The 11,193-nt window shown below is 62.1% G+C and overlaps 1 protein-coding gene across 5 annotated transcripts in view; it reads left to right on the top strand.

The window, feature by feature from the left end:
- TBC1D2B (TBC1 domain family member 2B) overlaps positions 1-11,193 on the top strand; it is a 68,174-nt gene that overhangs the window by 52,453 nt on the left and 4,528 nt on the right. For all 5 annotated transcript variants that reach the window (XM_078449109.2, XM_078449104.2, XM_078449108.2 and 2 more), the window contains 4 exons: positions 1,745-2,239; positions 4,926-5,043; positions 9,402-9,587; positions 9,748-9,869. In XM_078449109.2, the coding sequence (XP_078305235.2) occupies positions 1,745-2,239; positions 4,926-5,043; positions 9,402-9,587; positions 9,748-9,869 (921 nt within the window). The remainder of the gene's footprint in view (positions 1-1,744; positions 2,240-4,925; positions 5,044-9,401; positions 9,588-9,747; positions 9,870-11,193) is intronic.

Consider the following 11,193-nt stretch of genomic DNA (forward strand, 5'->3'; position numbering starts at 1 on the left):
CCGCGGACGGCACCCCGGCTGGCGGCTCTGGAGACCCCGTCCTTCCTCCCTCGTGTGCCCTTGGGCCCTCGCTGTGTACATCGTACGTGTTCAAACCGCCTGTAACTAGAACGCTGACTGTACGCACGGACTCGTTTTTACTTGATGAAAATTTCAAGCCTACAAAGTGACGGCCAGCGACACCCCACGCGTACCGTCAGCAGTTACCAGTGTTTGGCCAGTCTGGTTTCGTCTTCCCCTCCCCCAAGGTTTTTTCCTGCAGTTACTTTAAGGCAGATGCCACACGTTTTGTCTTCTCACCTTAAAACACTCCAGGATGCGTTTCTAACTTCTAACTGATGGCCCTCTTTCGTAAGTGTATGTACTTGGAGAGAGGAAGTGTGTCTGGGTGTGCACATGCGCCAGGGAGGGGCAGAGAGGGAGGGGGAGAGAGGGGATCCCAAGCAGGCTCCACGCTGTCAGCGCAGAGCACGACGCGGGGCTCAAACCCGCGAACCGCGAGATCACGACCTGAGCCAAAATCCAGAGTCAGATGCTCAACCGACCGAGCCACCCAGGCGCCCCTGATGACGCTTTTTAATATGCGAACCCCACCGTGTTCTGTGTTTTCGCAACTGCCTGCCTTCAGTGTTAACTTCCTGAAATCGCACGGGGGGATACGTGTGGTTCCCGGGCATTTCGTTCTTGCCTTGTGTACCTTTCCGGTAGGGGGGGACGTGTGGTGCCCGGACCTCGGTGTCTTTATTCCTTCCCCTCGTGGTTCCTTCCGTGCTCCCTTTACCAGATGAGGCGGGCGAACGCGTGGTTCGTGTGTCTGCCTGTCTGTGTGCGAGCTCCCGTCCTGCCGGGTGTAGACTGGAAGGGGGATCCCCGACCTGCAGGGAATACAGCTGCAGCCGCGCCGGGGCGGGTTTCCGGAGCAGCAGGGCACGGAAGGCCCACGTGCTGGTTTTCCCGTGGCCGGCCTGGCGGGTCGCCGCACGCTTCGTGGCTTCCGACGCCGCACTTAGGCTTCTGCCGGCGGCCGACGTGTCCTGGGCTGCACTCCTTCCCCGAGGCACATGGTCACGGGATGGTCGGCAGCACGCATTCCCCGGGCCGCCGGGCGTGGCGTTCAGCCCCTGCTTCTGGAGGCCGCTGCGCCCCTGGGCTCCGGCCCCCGCTTCCTTCCGCAGCCGGTGACAGTGGGCCACGCGGCCCCTCTCCTTTGACCCCCACCGTGAAGGGCTCCTGTGCACACGCTGGCCCCTGGAACACCCGGGGTGAGCTCCCCGCCGTGAATGCCTTTTGTGAGGTGACCTCGTCGGGTGTGAGGCCCTGGGGTTTGACGTCCTTGGGGCCACTGTCCTGCCTTCCACGTCCCTGATATCCACACAGACGTTTTCTCCCTCGTCTTTCCGCTTTTTTAAATGACGCTTTCCCAACACAAAAGTTTCCCGTCCGTCCAGGTGTGATGTACCCACACGCGTGCGTCAGCGCGGCCGAATCTCCCAGTAACGCCGGCGTCTTCCGCTGCGCTCGGATTCCCTTTCTCTCTTGGTATCGAGAAGAGGTCTGGTCTAACTTGCCCCTGCGCAGACAGCCGGTCGTCCTGACCCCGTTTACGGAGAAGTCCGGTCTCTCCTGGACGCTCCAGCGCCGGGGCCCGGGTCACGGGGCCACGCGCGCGTGGCCGGCTCTCTCTGCTGTCGTGCCGTCTTTGTGGAAGTCACGTCGTTTTATCTTCCTCCTGTTTTCTCAACAGCGAGTACGACATCTACGGGTTCAGGACCGTCCCAGAGGACGACGAGGAGGAGAAGCTGGTGGCCAAGGTCCGCGCGCTGGACCTGAAGACGCTGCACCTCACAGAAAACCAGGAAGTGTCCACCGGCGTCAAGTGGGAAAACTACTTCGCGAGCACGATGAACCGGGAGATGGCGTGCTCTCCGGAGCTGAAGAACCTGATCCGGGCGGGCATCCCGCACGAGCACCGTTCCAAGGTGTGGAAGTGGTGCGTGGACCTCCACACCCGGAAGTTCAAGGGCAGCACCGAGCCCGGGTACTTCCAGACGCTGCTCCAGAAGGCGCTGGAGAAGCAGAACCCGGCCTCCAAGCAGATCGAGCTCGACCTGCTGCGGACCCTGCCCAACAACAAGCACTACTCCTCCCCCACCTCGGAGGGCATACAGAAGCTTCGCAACGTCCTGCTGGCCTTCTCCTGGCGGAACCCGGACATCGGCTACTGCCAGGGTCTGAATAGGTGGGTGTCGGCCCCACGCCGCTCCTGCGAGCCCCACCGGCCGGGACGGGCCCCTCCCCTGCGGGGACGTTGCAGTCAGCTAGGTCGAGTGACGCAGCGTCCCCCGGGGCGCCCGCCGGCTCGGTCCCTTGAGCAGCCGACTCTTGGTTTCGGCTCAGCTCACCATCTCCCTGTTCGTGAGTTCAGGCCCCGTGTTGGGCTCTGTGCTGACCGCTCAGAACCTACTCGGGATTCTCTCTCCATCTCTCTCTGCTCCTCCGTCGCTCGGGATCTCTCTCCGTCTCTCTCTTGAAATGAACAAACTTGAAAAAAGTAAAATACGAAAACAATACCGCAGCCAAATTTACATTATCTGAAGCGACTACGTTTCTTGTTCTGGTTCCTCACGAGGTTCAGGGTTTGACCAGAAGTTTGATCTCACTATACTTTCAATTATAATTGTATACGATTTTACACTCATAACGCACGAAGCGGATGCTGGTGGCCATTCCTCGTTCACCCAGCGTCTTCGTGAGTTGAGAAGTTGCCCCAGATGGTTCTGCGGCTGGCTGGAACCTGGCACCTGTGGACGAGAGTCTGCGGGTCTCACGCACATCCCTGCTCCCATAGGCGGAGGACACTGGGAGGCCGCCCACCTCGTCGCTCCTCATTCGGAGCCGGGCTAGGGCGGGACGAGGCCACCGGAGGCCCCGGGGTCCGCGCCGCAGGGGGCTGCGTGCCGTGGCTGCTCGGTGCCTGGTGTCTGTGGCTGACGTGCTTTCTGCACTCGCTGGCCCTGCGCTCGTCCAGTGATGCTCTGTCCGTGCAGCGGGAGCGGGAGATACGTTGAAGCGTGAAGAAGCTGTGTGTGCTCGCGTGAGTTAGGAGTTTTGCCGTAAGCCAAGCGCACGCGTTGAGTTGTGGATGCTGACGGTTAATTCTGGCCGCTCACAGGCCCTGACTCCCCCTCCGTGCCAGATACTGACCTCCAGTAAGGGCCGCGTGTTTGTGTCTGAGTGGCCGTGCTGCAGAAGGAAGGTTTCAGCTGGCGTGTTCACGCTAGGCAGTTCCCAGGAAGTCACCTGCCTCTGTGGTGGGGAGGACGGATATGCCGTCTGTGCCCCGGAAGTGATGGGTTCGGCTGCCCCTTGGCGCCCCCGTTAAAAGAAGAAAAGCCGTAAACGGGATGCCGCGTAAGGAACGGTTTAATTCTCTTTGAATCCACGATTCACGTGGAACACCCAGTCTAACGGCTTCCGGAAGCCACAACCCTCTGAAGGCCAGCGGATCCCTCCGGCACGCCTGTTTGGGGGCGATGCTGGCGCCCCGTTCGTCTGGCGCTGCCGTGGAACCTCCTCTTCCACAGTAAAACTTCTGGAAAATTGCCCCCATCGTCTGCACCCCATCACCCTTAGGGCCTCTTAACTTTAACCATTTTATTGGGGTTTTCCCCCAAATATTTTACATGTGCCTCCTGAGAACCCAGAACTTGGGTAGAAGAACGTTGGCCTTTTGTGAGTGATCCAGGCCTGCCTTCTTGAAACTTGGTTAAGGTGACGTCCTGCGGGCTGTGCTGACTGCAGACCCCTGGCCCCGCTCCCCACACCTTTGGGTGCTGCGGGCTCGCTGTCTCTCCTGTCCGTCCCTGCCGCGGCCAGCTTCCTGCGGCCCGTGCGCTCAGGCCTGCCCGAGGCATCCCCTTCCGCCGACCCCACGTCCCTCGTTTCGAGGTCTTAATTCGAGGTGAATCCATCGTAATTTTATGTGAGGAAGAAAAAGACCACAAGCAGCCTCGGAGAAGTAGGGATAGGGTTTCCCGTAAGCGAGGCACAGAAGCCGTCGGAGCAGAGGCGCTTGGATTTCAGATGCAGAGAGAAGGGCTTTTTTTCTCGTTGCTCTGTGTCCGGATCCTGCCTGAATGCCTACCGGGAGCCAAGCCTGGGATCACCGGACAGGTCCGTGACTGGGGGCAGTGTAACGGCTGAACCCAGGTTTCCTTTACGAGCGAGCTAACCGTTGTTCAGGCTCCTGCCCCCACGTGCACGCACACCGTGGCCGCGGCTCCTTCTGAAAGCCCGTCGGAGTGGCTGTCTGTAACCCATTGTACACTCACCTCTGGACTCTCTGCGCCCAAAAGAGCTGCATCAGCTAAGCATTTGTTTTTAACGAGGCTGGTTGATCGTTGGGAAAGAATTTCAGCATCCTTAAACGAAGACCAGATGAAAGGGTTGGCGGGAGCAGTACCTTTGCTTCTCAAACGTCATTTATCTTAGTGTTTATTTTGAGGGGGAAGGGGCAGAGAGAGAGAGAGAGAGAGAGAGGGAGAATGAATCCCAAGCAGGCCCTGTGCTGTCAGCACAGAGCCCAACACGGGTCTCGAACCCATGAACCATGCAGTCATGACGTGAGCTGAAATCCAGAGTCGGACGTGCCTCACTTGGGGCACCCGGCTGGCTCAGTTGGTGGAACACGTGACTCTTGATCTCGGGGTCGTGAGGTTGAGCCCCACATTGGGGGCAGAGAGGACTTAAAACAGAAAGAAAAGGACAGATGTGTTGCTCGTGCAGGAAGTTGCTTGTTCTTTGCAGGGGGACCGGAGATGGCCGCGGCTGTGTAAGCAGACGGCGCGTTGCGGCTGGCCAGCCGTGCAGCCCGGGCCCCGGCGTGCGGGGTGCCGGCCCTCACCTTGCTGTCCGTCTGCTTACAGGTTGGTGGCGGTGGCCCTGCTGTACCTGGAGCAAGAAGACGCGTTCTGGTGTCTGGTCACCATAGTGGAAGTTTTCATGCCTCGAGACTATTACACCAAGACGCTGCTGGGGTCCCAGGTACGGCTAGAAACACCGCGTGTCAGCCAGCGGCCTGGAGAGTCCAGCCGACACGTGGTGAATTAAACTTCGGTGGGGGAGGGGCTCCCGTGCGTGCTGAGCCTTGAAACAGATGTACGAGGAGGGCGTGCTGCAGACCCCGGGCCTGGCTGAGTGTGACCGGGCAGGGAAAGTCCCACCGGGCACAGCTGTCCCCCACCCCCCCTCCCCTGCAGTCCTGCTGTCTCCCTCCCTGGGCACAGGTGTCCCCCCCCATAGCCCTGCTCTCTCCCCAGCACAAGCTGTCCCCCCCCCCCCCCGCCCCCGCCATAGCCATGCCCTCTCCCCGGTGCAGCCTTCCTGGGGAGTCCGGGGGCAGGAGTAGGCAAGCCAGAGATTTCTGAGGGGGGGCACCTGCGAAGGACCAGGGAGGGAGCAGGGAGGCGGGGGAGCCCCCAGACCAGGGACCAGGGACAGGAAGGTGGCTCGAGTGGGACGGGTCCCGGATGGCCGTGTGGTTCTCAGGAAGTCTCGGCCACGCCAGCAGGGACCCCTGTGACAGACCTGTGTCTCGTGCCGACAGGCTGCATCGGGGCTCTGCCGTGGTCACTTCCTTCCTGGGAGCAGGCAGCGGGGCTGGCAGTCACCCCCCTGGCAGGAGACATGCCCACAACACCCGGCACCCGAGGACGAAGGGGCGGGAGAGCCCAGGCTTGTCTCCTCGGGGGCAGTTCTGGCTCCAGAGCAGCCCGGGGCCCCTCCCCTGGGCCGGGCTGGGGTCGCCGTCCCTGCTCCCCAACTAGCAATCCTGCTCGTAGGCCTGACCTTCACGGCCCTGCGGAGGCCAGCAGAGGCACCGGCGGGGGATAGGCGGGTGGCAGGAGGGGACTGAGGGTAGTCCTCTCCCCGCTCATCACGGGCACCGCCCGTCAGTGGGTCTGACTCCTCCGCGGTGCCCACTCCTGTCTACTGTCCCCCCTCCCCACCCCCGTGCGGGAGGGGCCTCCCTGTTCCAGTCTGGGGGTGACTTCCTGCCCTTGCCTCTGGGCCACCAGCAGCCGCCTGGCTTCTCAGCTTCTCTGTCGCTATGTGACTTTCCTGGGTAAAATCCCTCAGGGTCTCGGTTGTAAATACTGGGAGTAGGCTCTGTCCGCCTGGCTGGCCCCTGCCTGAGTTTTGCTTTAGGTCTGCACGTCTGCCTTCAGACCGGGTCCTCGTCGTGGCCTCTGTCACGGCCTGCCCTCTGCGCCCGCTAGTCCACCAGCCTGGACTCCCCCTCATTTCTCGCCCCCCGCATCCCTGCGGTTAGCTTCTGATCATTGCCGCCTGCCTGGTGGCTCTCATCCCTGCTCCCCCTTGACCCCTGACCCTTGTCAGGGTGCCCTGCCTTCCTGTATAACTGTCACTCCTGGGGTCAGCCGTGCCCCCTTGTGACGGAACACCTGCTCGCCGGTCACGCCCTGACCTCGGGTGAAGACGTGACTCCCTAGGTCACCGTTGCCCTGCCTGCATCCTGGGGAGCACCTGCTCTGGGCGCTGAGCACCGCTTCCTCGGTGCTGCTTCCTGCCCCTCTGGGGCCGCCCGCTGCTCTGGTCCGGGGCCTCGGGGACAGCGCTTGTCTGACGGGACCCTCCCCGTGTGCCTGCTGGTCCTGTAGCTGGTCAGCGGCCCTGACGTTCACTTCGATATCGCGGGCACGCGGCACGGTGAGCGCGGAGGGTGCGTGAGCGAGCTCTCCGGCCAGGGGCACTTAGCGAGCCCCCCTCACATCTGCACAAAACCATCCGGATGCGGGCATCACGGCCCCCCTCCTCCTTGGGAGACCAGCGGAGCTCAGAGACGCTAAGCACCTTGCCCGAGGAGCTACCACCAAGGCCCAGGCTGGGGTCTGGACCTCTGTCCACTCCTCCTGGAAGGCCGGGGAGGAGAGCAGGGCCTGGGCTCTGGGCCCAGTGATCCCAGGAGAGTCATCTGGTCCTCCGGTGACCGCCTCAGTCTGCTAAGCGACCGAGAGGCTAGTTTCGCCAGTGTATAAACTGGGAAGTGAGCCGTTAACAGGCAGCAGTCACTGTTTTGTGGGAGTGAGGGGACCAGTAAGTAATGTTCTGTGTATCACAGACACCCGGGAGCCGGTAGCTTCAGAGACTCAAAGTCTCAGATGACTGTGTTTCAGGAGAAGGTCTTACTCCGAAACTTACTCCGGCGTCAGGAAGGAGCCTTTGTCTTGGTTCCCTTGAGCCAGGTCGTCCCCCCTGTGGGGCGCGGCCCCGTGCCCCAGTTTCCACATCTGTCAGATGAGCGTCAGACTCCCCTCCTGTGGAGTGCTTGACGTCAGATTCAGACGATGCTTTAAGGGTCTGTCATAATGTTCAGAATTTAAAAAAACTCGCAGTTACGACAGGAGGAAGGGAAAAACCTATCTTAAGTATGTGGATTTGAGATGAACTGTGCCTCGTGTTGTCCCGGAAAGGGAATCGTAAACTGGAGACTCTCTCCCCAACTGAGAAAGTCGCAGAAGCTCCCGAGGAGCAAGCAGGTGACACAGAAAGACGGTAAGAGCAGGATGAAAACCGCGTTACTCTACCAGGGAGACCACGGTTGGCATTTTGATGTGCTCCCTTTTTGCTCCTCCCCCACCTCCCCTTAGGTATGGGCGTTGGGGGCGTGAGGTGTCCTGTCTGCTTCGCGTCACGGCTCCGGCGAGTTGCCCCGTTCGGTGGCTGCTGCGTCCCGTCGGGGCAGCGCGTGCGTGGACTGTATGTGTCCTACAGGGGTCACCGCGTGGGCCGCCCTGAAGCGGGGACAGCTCGTGTGCCCCTCTGCCCCCACAGCGCCCTGCTTCCCAAATCCCTGCCGGCTGCTCGCGCCTTCTCCATCGTTCCATCCGCTGTGCACCAGGACCCGGCCGGCGCCGAGGACCCCGTCCCCTGGTGTCCCCCGGTGTCCCCCGGTGTCCCCCGGCGCGTTCCTTCCCCCCCGCGCCCCGCCACCTCCCGAGCCGGCGGGGCTGGGGCTGAACACAGGTCGAGCGGTGCTTGCTGCCAGCTGCTCCGCACCCAGCCCTCTGCGCCTGGACAGCCTTGAGCGCGAGGTGCCGCCTGCCGCCTGATGGATACGGGGCGCTTCTCGCGCCGTGGGGGTGGCTTCTCGCCCCTCCTCTTCAGCCCAGTCCTACCCCTCCTGGCAGAAGGAGTCTGTTCCCGTCACTCATCCCGCGGTTCCTCGTTCTGGGGGCACTTGCCCTTCACTCATCCCGTGGTCACTCATTCCACGGTCACTTGTCCCGCATTCATCCCGTGGTCACTCGTTCCGTGGTCACTCATTCTGTGGTCACTCGTTCTGCAGTCACTCATTCTGGGGTCGCTTGTGCCGTGGTCACTCGTGCCGTGGTCACTCATCCCGGGGTCACTTATCCCGCGGTCACTCATTCCATGGTCACTTGTCCTGTGGTCACTCGTTCTGGGGGCACTTGTCCCGCAGACACTCGTTCTGGGGGCACTTGTCCTGCTCTCATCCCGTGGTCACTCGTTCCATGGTCACTCTTCCCGTGGTCACTTGTTCCATGGTCACTCGTCCCACGGTCACTCATTCTGGAGTCACTTGTCCCGTGGTCACTCGTCCCAGGGCCACTCATCCCGTGGGCACTTGTCCCACAGACACTCATTCTGGGGGCGCTTGTCCCGCACTCATCCCGTGGTCACTCATTCCGCGGTCACTCGTCCCGTGGACACTCGTCCTGGGGTCACTCGTCCCGCAGTCACTCGTTATGTGGTCACTTGTCCGGTGGTCGCTCATCCCAGGGTCACGTCCCACAGTCTGCTGTCCTCCCTTGCCCACCTTCAGCCCCTGAAGGTGGCCAGCACTGGCCCGAGCCCCGGCCTCAGGCGCGTGCTGTCCCGGCGCCGTCGTTCAAATGCGCAGGCGCGGTCTTTAGCGGGTGGTGCTGACCCTGCCCACCGAGAGGGGCGAGGCTTCCGGGGAGACCCCTCTAGGGGAGCACGCGCCGGCTGCATCACGTGGCGCCCTCACGTGCCCTGGAGCGGTCTGTGCAGGTGTCCTGGGGCGGCAGCCGCTGCGAGGTGCAGGCAGTGCTTCGCGCCCTGTGACATCTGTGGGACGGCTGTGCTGCTGTCACACTAACTCTTGGGCCTGGGACTCGGTTGTGACCCATGTACCCTAGGTCTCGCGTGCAGCGGCCGGGCCGACTCTTCTCCCGGCTCAGTAGCGGATCATAGCGGCCTGCGCTCTTGGGTGTTTGGGGCACACGAGTGGGTTTCAGGCCCGGGGGTGGGCGCGCCTGCGGGCGTGAGGTCCCCCTTGCGCGGCTCAGGCGGTGTGCCCGAGCGCACCCACTCCTCGGCCTCCGACCCCTCCCCAGGTGGACCAGCGGGTGTTCAGAGACCTCCTGAGCGAGAAGCTACCCCGTCTGCACAGCCACCTGGAACAGCACAAAGTCGACTACACCCTCATCACGTTCAACTGGTTTCTGGTGGTGTTCGTGGACAGCGTCGTGAGTGACGTCCTCTTTAAGATCTGGGACTCCTTCCTCTATGAGGGACCAAAGGTGGGTCTGTCCGCCGGGTTTCTGGGCAGCGCGGTGGTGGCCAGCTGCCCGGGTGCGTGAGGGGCCGCCGTGGGGCCGGGGTCACAGGCCGGGGTCACAGGCCCGCCCCGGCCGGGCCCAGGTGTGCCTCTGCTCACAGGTGTCTCTGTCCCGCCCACAGGTCATTTTCCGCTTTGCCCTGGCTCTTTTTAAATACAAGGAGGAGGAGATCCTGAGGTTGCAGGACTCTATGTCCATTTTCAAGTATCTCCGTCACTTCACGCGCACCGTCCTCGACGCCAGGTGCGTCCTTGGGGGCGGGGGGCGTGGCGAGAGCGGGAGCGCTGGTCCCTGCTTCCCGAGGAAAGGGTGGGGACAGGCTGGGGACACCAGGTGGCCTCCAGTGATGGGGAGGGGCGGGGGGAGGATGGAGGACAGTTTATTTTTTCCCCAGTGAACATCAGTCCCGGCAGCAAAGCAGCATCTTTATTTGTCCAGCGAGCCTTTACTGAGCGTCCGGGGCACGGGGGCCACGGTGACCGAGGACGGACATCTCACGTGAAAAACCTAGGGGAGACCACTGGCGTGACAGGCTCAGGGCTGCCGTGGGGGGAGCCCAGATGGGACAAGTGCAGGGGAAAGGGGGGGGTGAGCGGGGCCGGGGGGACCCCAAGGAGAGGGTGTCCTGGGCAAAGGGGTCCTGAGGAGTGGAGGTGAGAGGCAGCGGTCTGGGGCCGTGGCGGAGCAGGACGGGCTTCATCCCCCAACTGTCGGGAAGACAGGAGGGCTGGCACCGGAGAGGAGACCCGGGGCCTGGGGAAGGGGGGTGGGGGGCGGAGGGGGTAGACCAGAGCACGGCACAGGAAGCGGAGCTTGGGGAACCCCGGGCTTCTGGCCCGGGCCCCAGGCCTCAGCGGATCGTGTCCGTGTTGTGTGTGTGCCCCCGGCCGCGTTTGGCGGCTGCCCTGGGGACTCGCCAGGGGCTCCCACGGCCAAGGTGGGGTACAGTTCACTGCTGCCCATGTGGTACAGGGCCGCCTTTCCCTGCACATGACCGTGTTCCGTGTCAGGTTTGTCTACCCGTGAGGAAGCCGTGAGTTTTTCCGCAGAGAAGCGTCTGTGGCTCACATACGTTCTCAGATTAGTTTTTAAATTATCTCTGAGAGAAAGAATGCAAGCAGGGGGAGGGGCAGAGGAAGAGAGAGAGGGTCCGAAGCAGGCTCCGCGGCGTCAGCGCAGAGCCCGATACAGGGCTCGAACTCACAGACTGCCAGATCGTGACCTGAGCCAAAGTCGGACGCTTAACCGACTGAGCCCCCCAGGCGCCCCTCAGACTTTTTGGACTGTAGCTCATAAGACCGTTTCATATCAGAACGTGAACTGCCCGTGCCAGAGTGTATAGAAGTGAAACGGTTTGTTGAAATGTTTGTGGTTCTTGCTAAAGGTCTGTGTTAGATGTTGAGGTTTCTAACTTCCTGTTACAAAACGCTTGTCATGATTCACCACGTGGGTTTCTCGTCCACTGATGTGTCACAACCTGCTTGAAAGCCCGCAGGGCCCCCCAGTAAGCTGGCAGGTGCCCCTCTTCTTGGCTGGCCCCGCGAGAAGCCGCAGGCCCTCAGGGCAC

Source organism: Panthera onca, chromosome B3 (genome assembly GCF_046562875.1).
Source record: "Panthera onca isolate mPanOnc1 chromosome B3, mPanOnc1 haplotype 2, whole genome shotgun sequence".
Classification (NCBI taxonomy): domain Eukaryota; kingdom Metazoa; phylum Chordata; class Mammalia; order Carnivora; family Felidae; genus Panthera; species Panthera onca.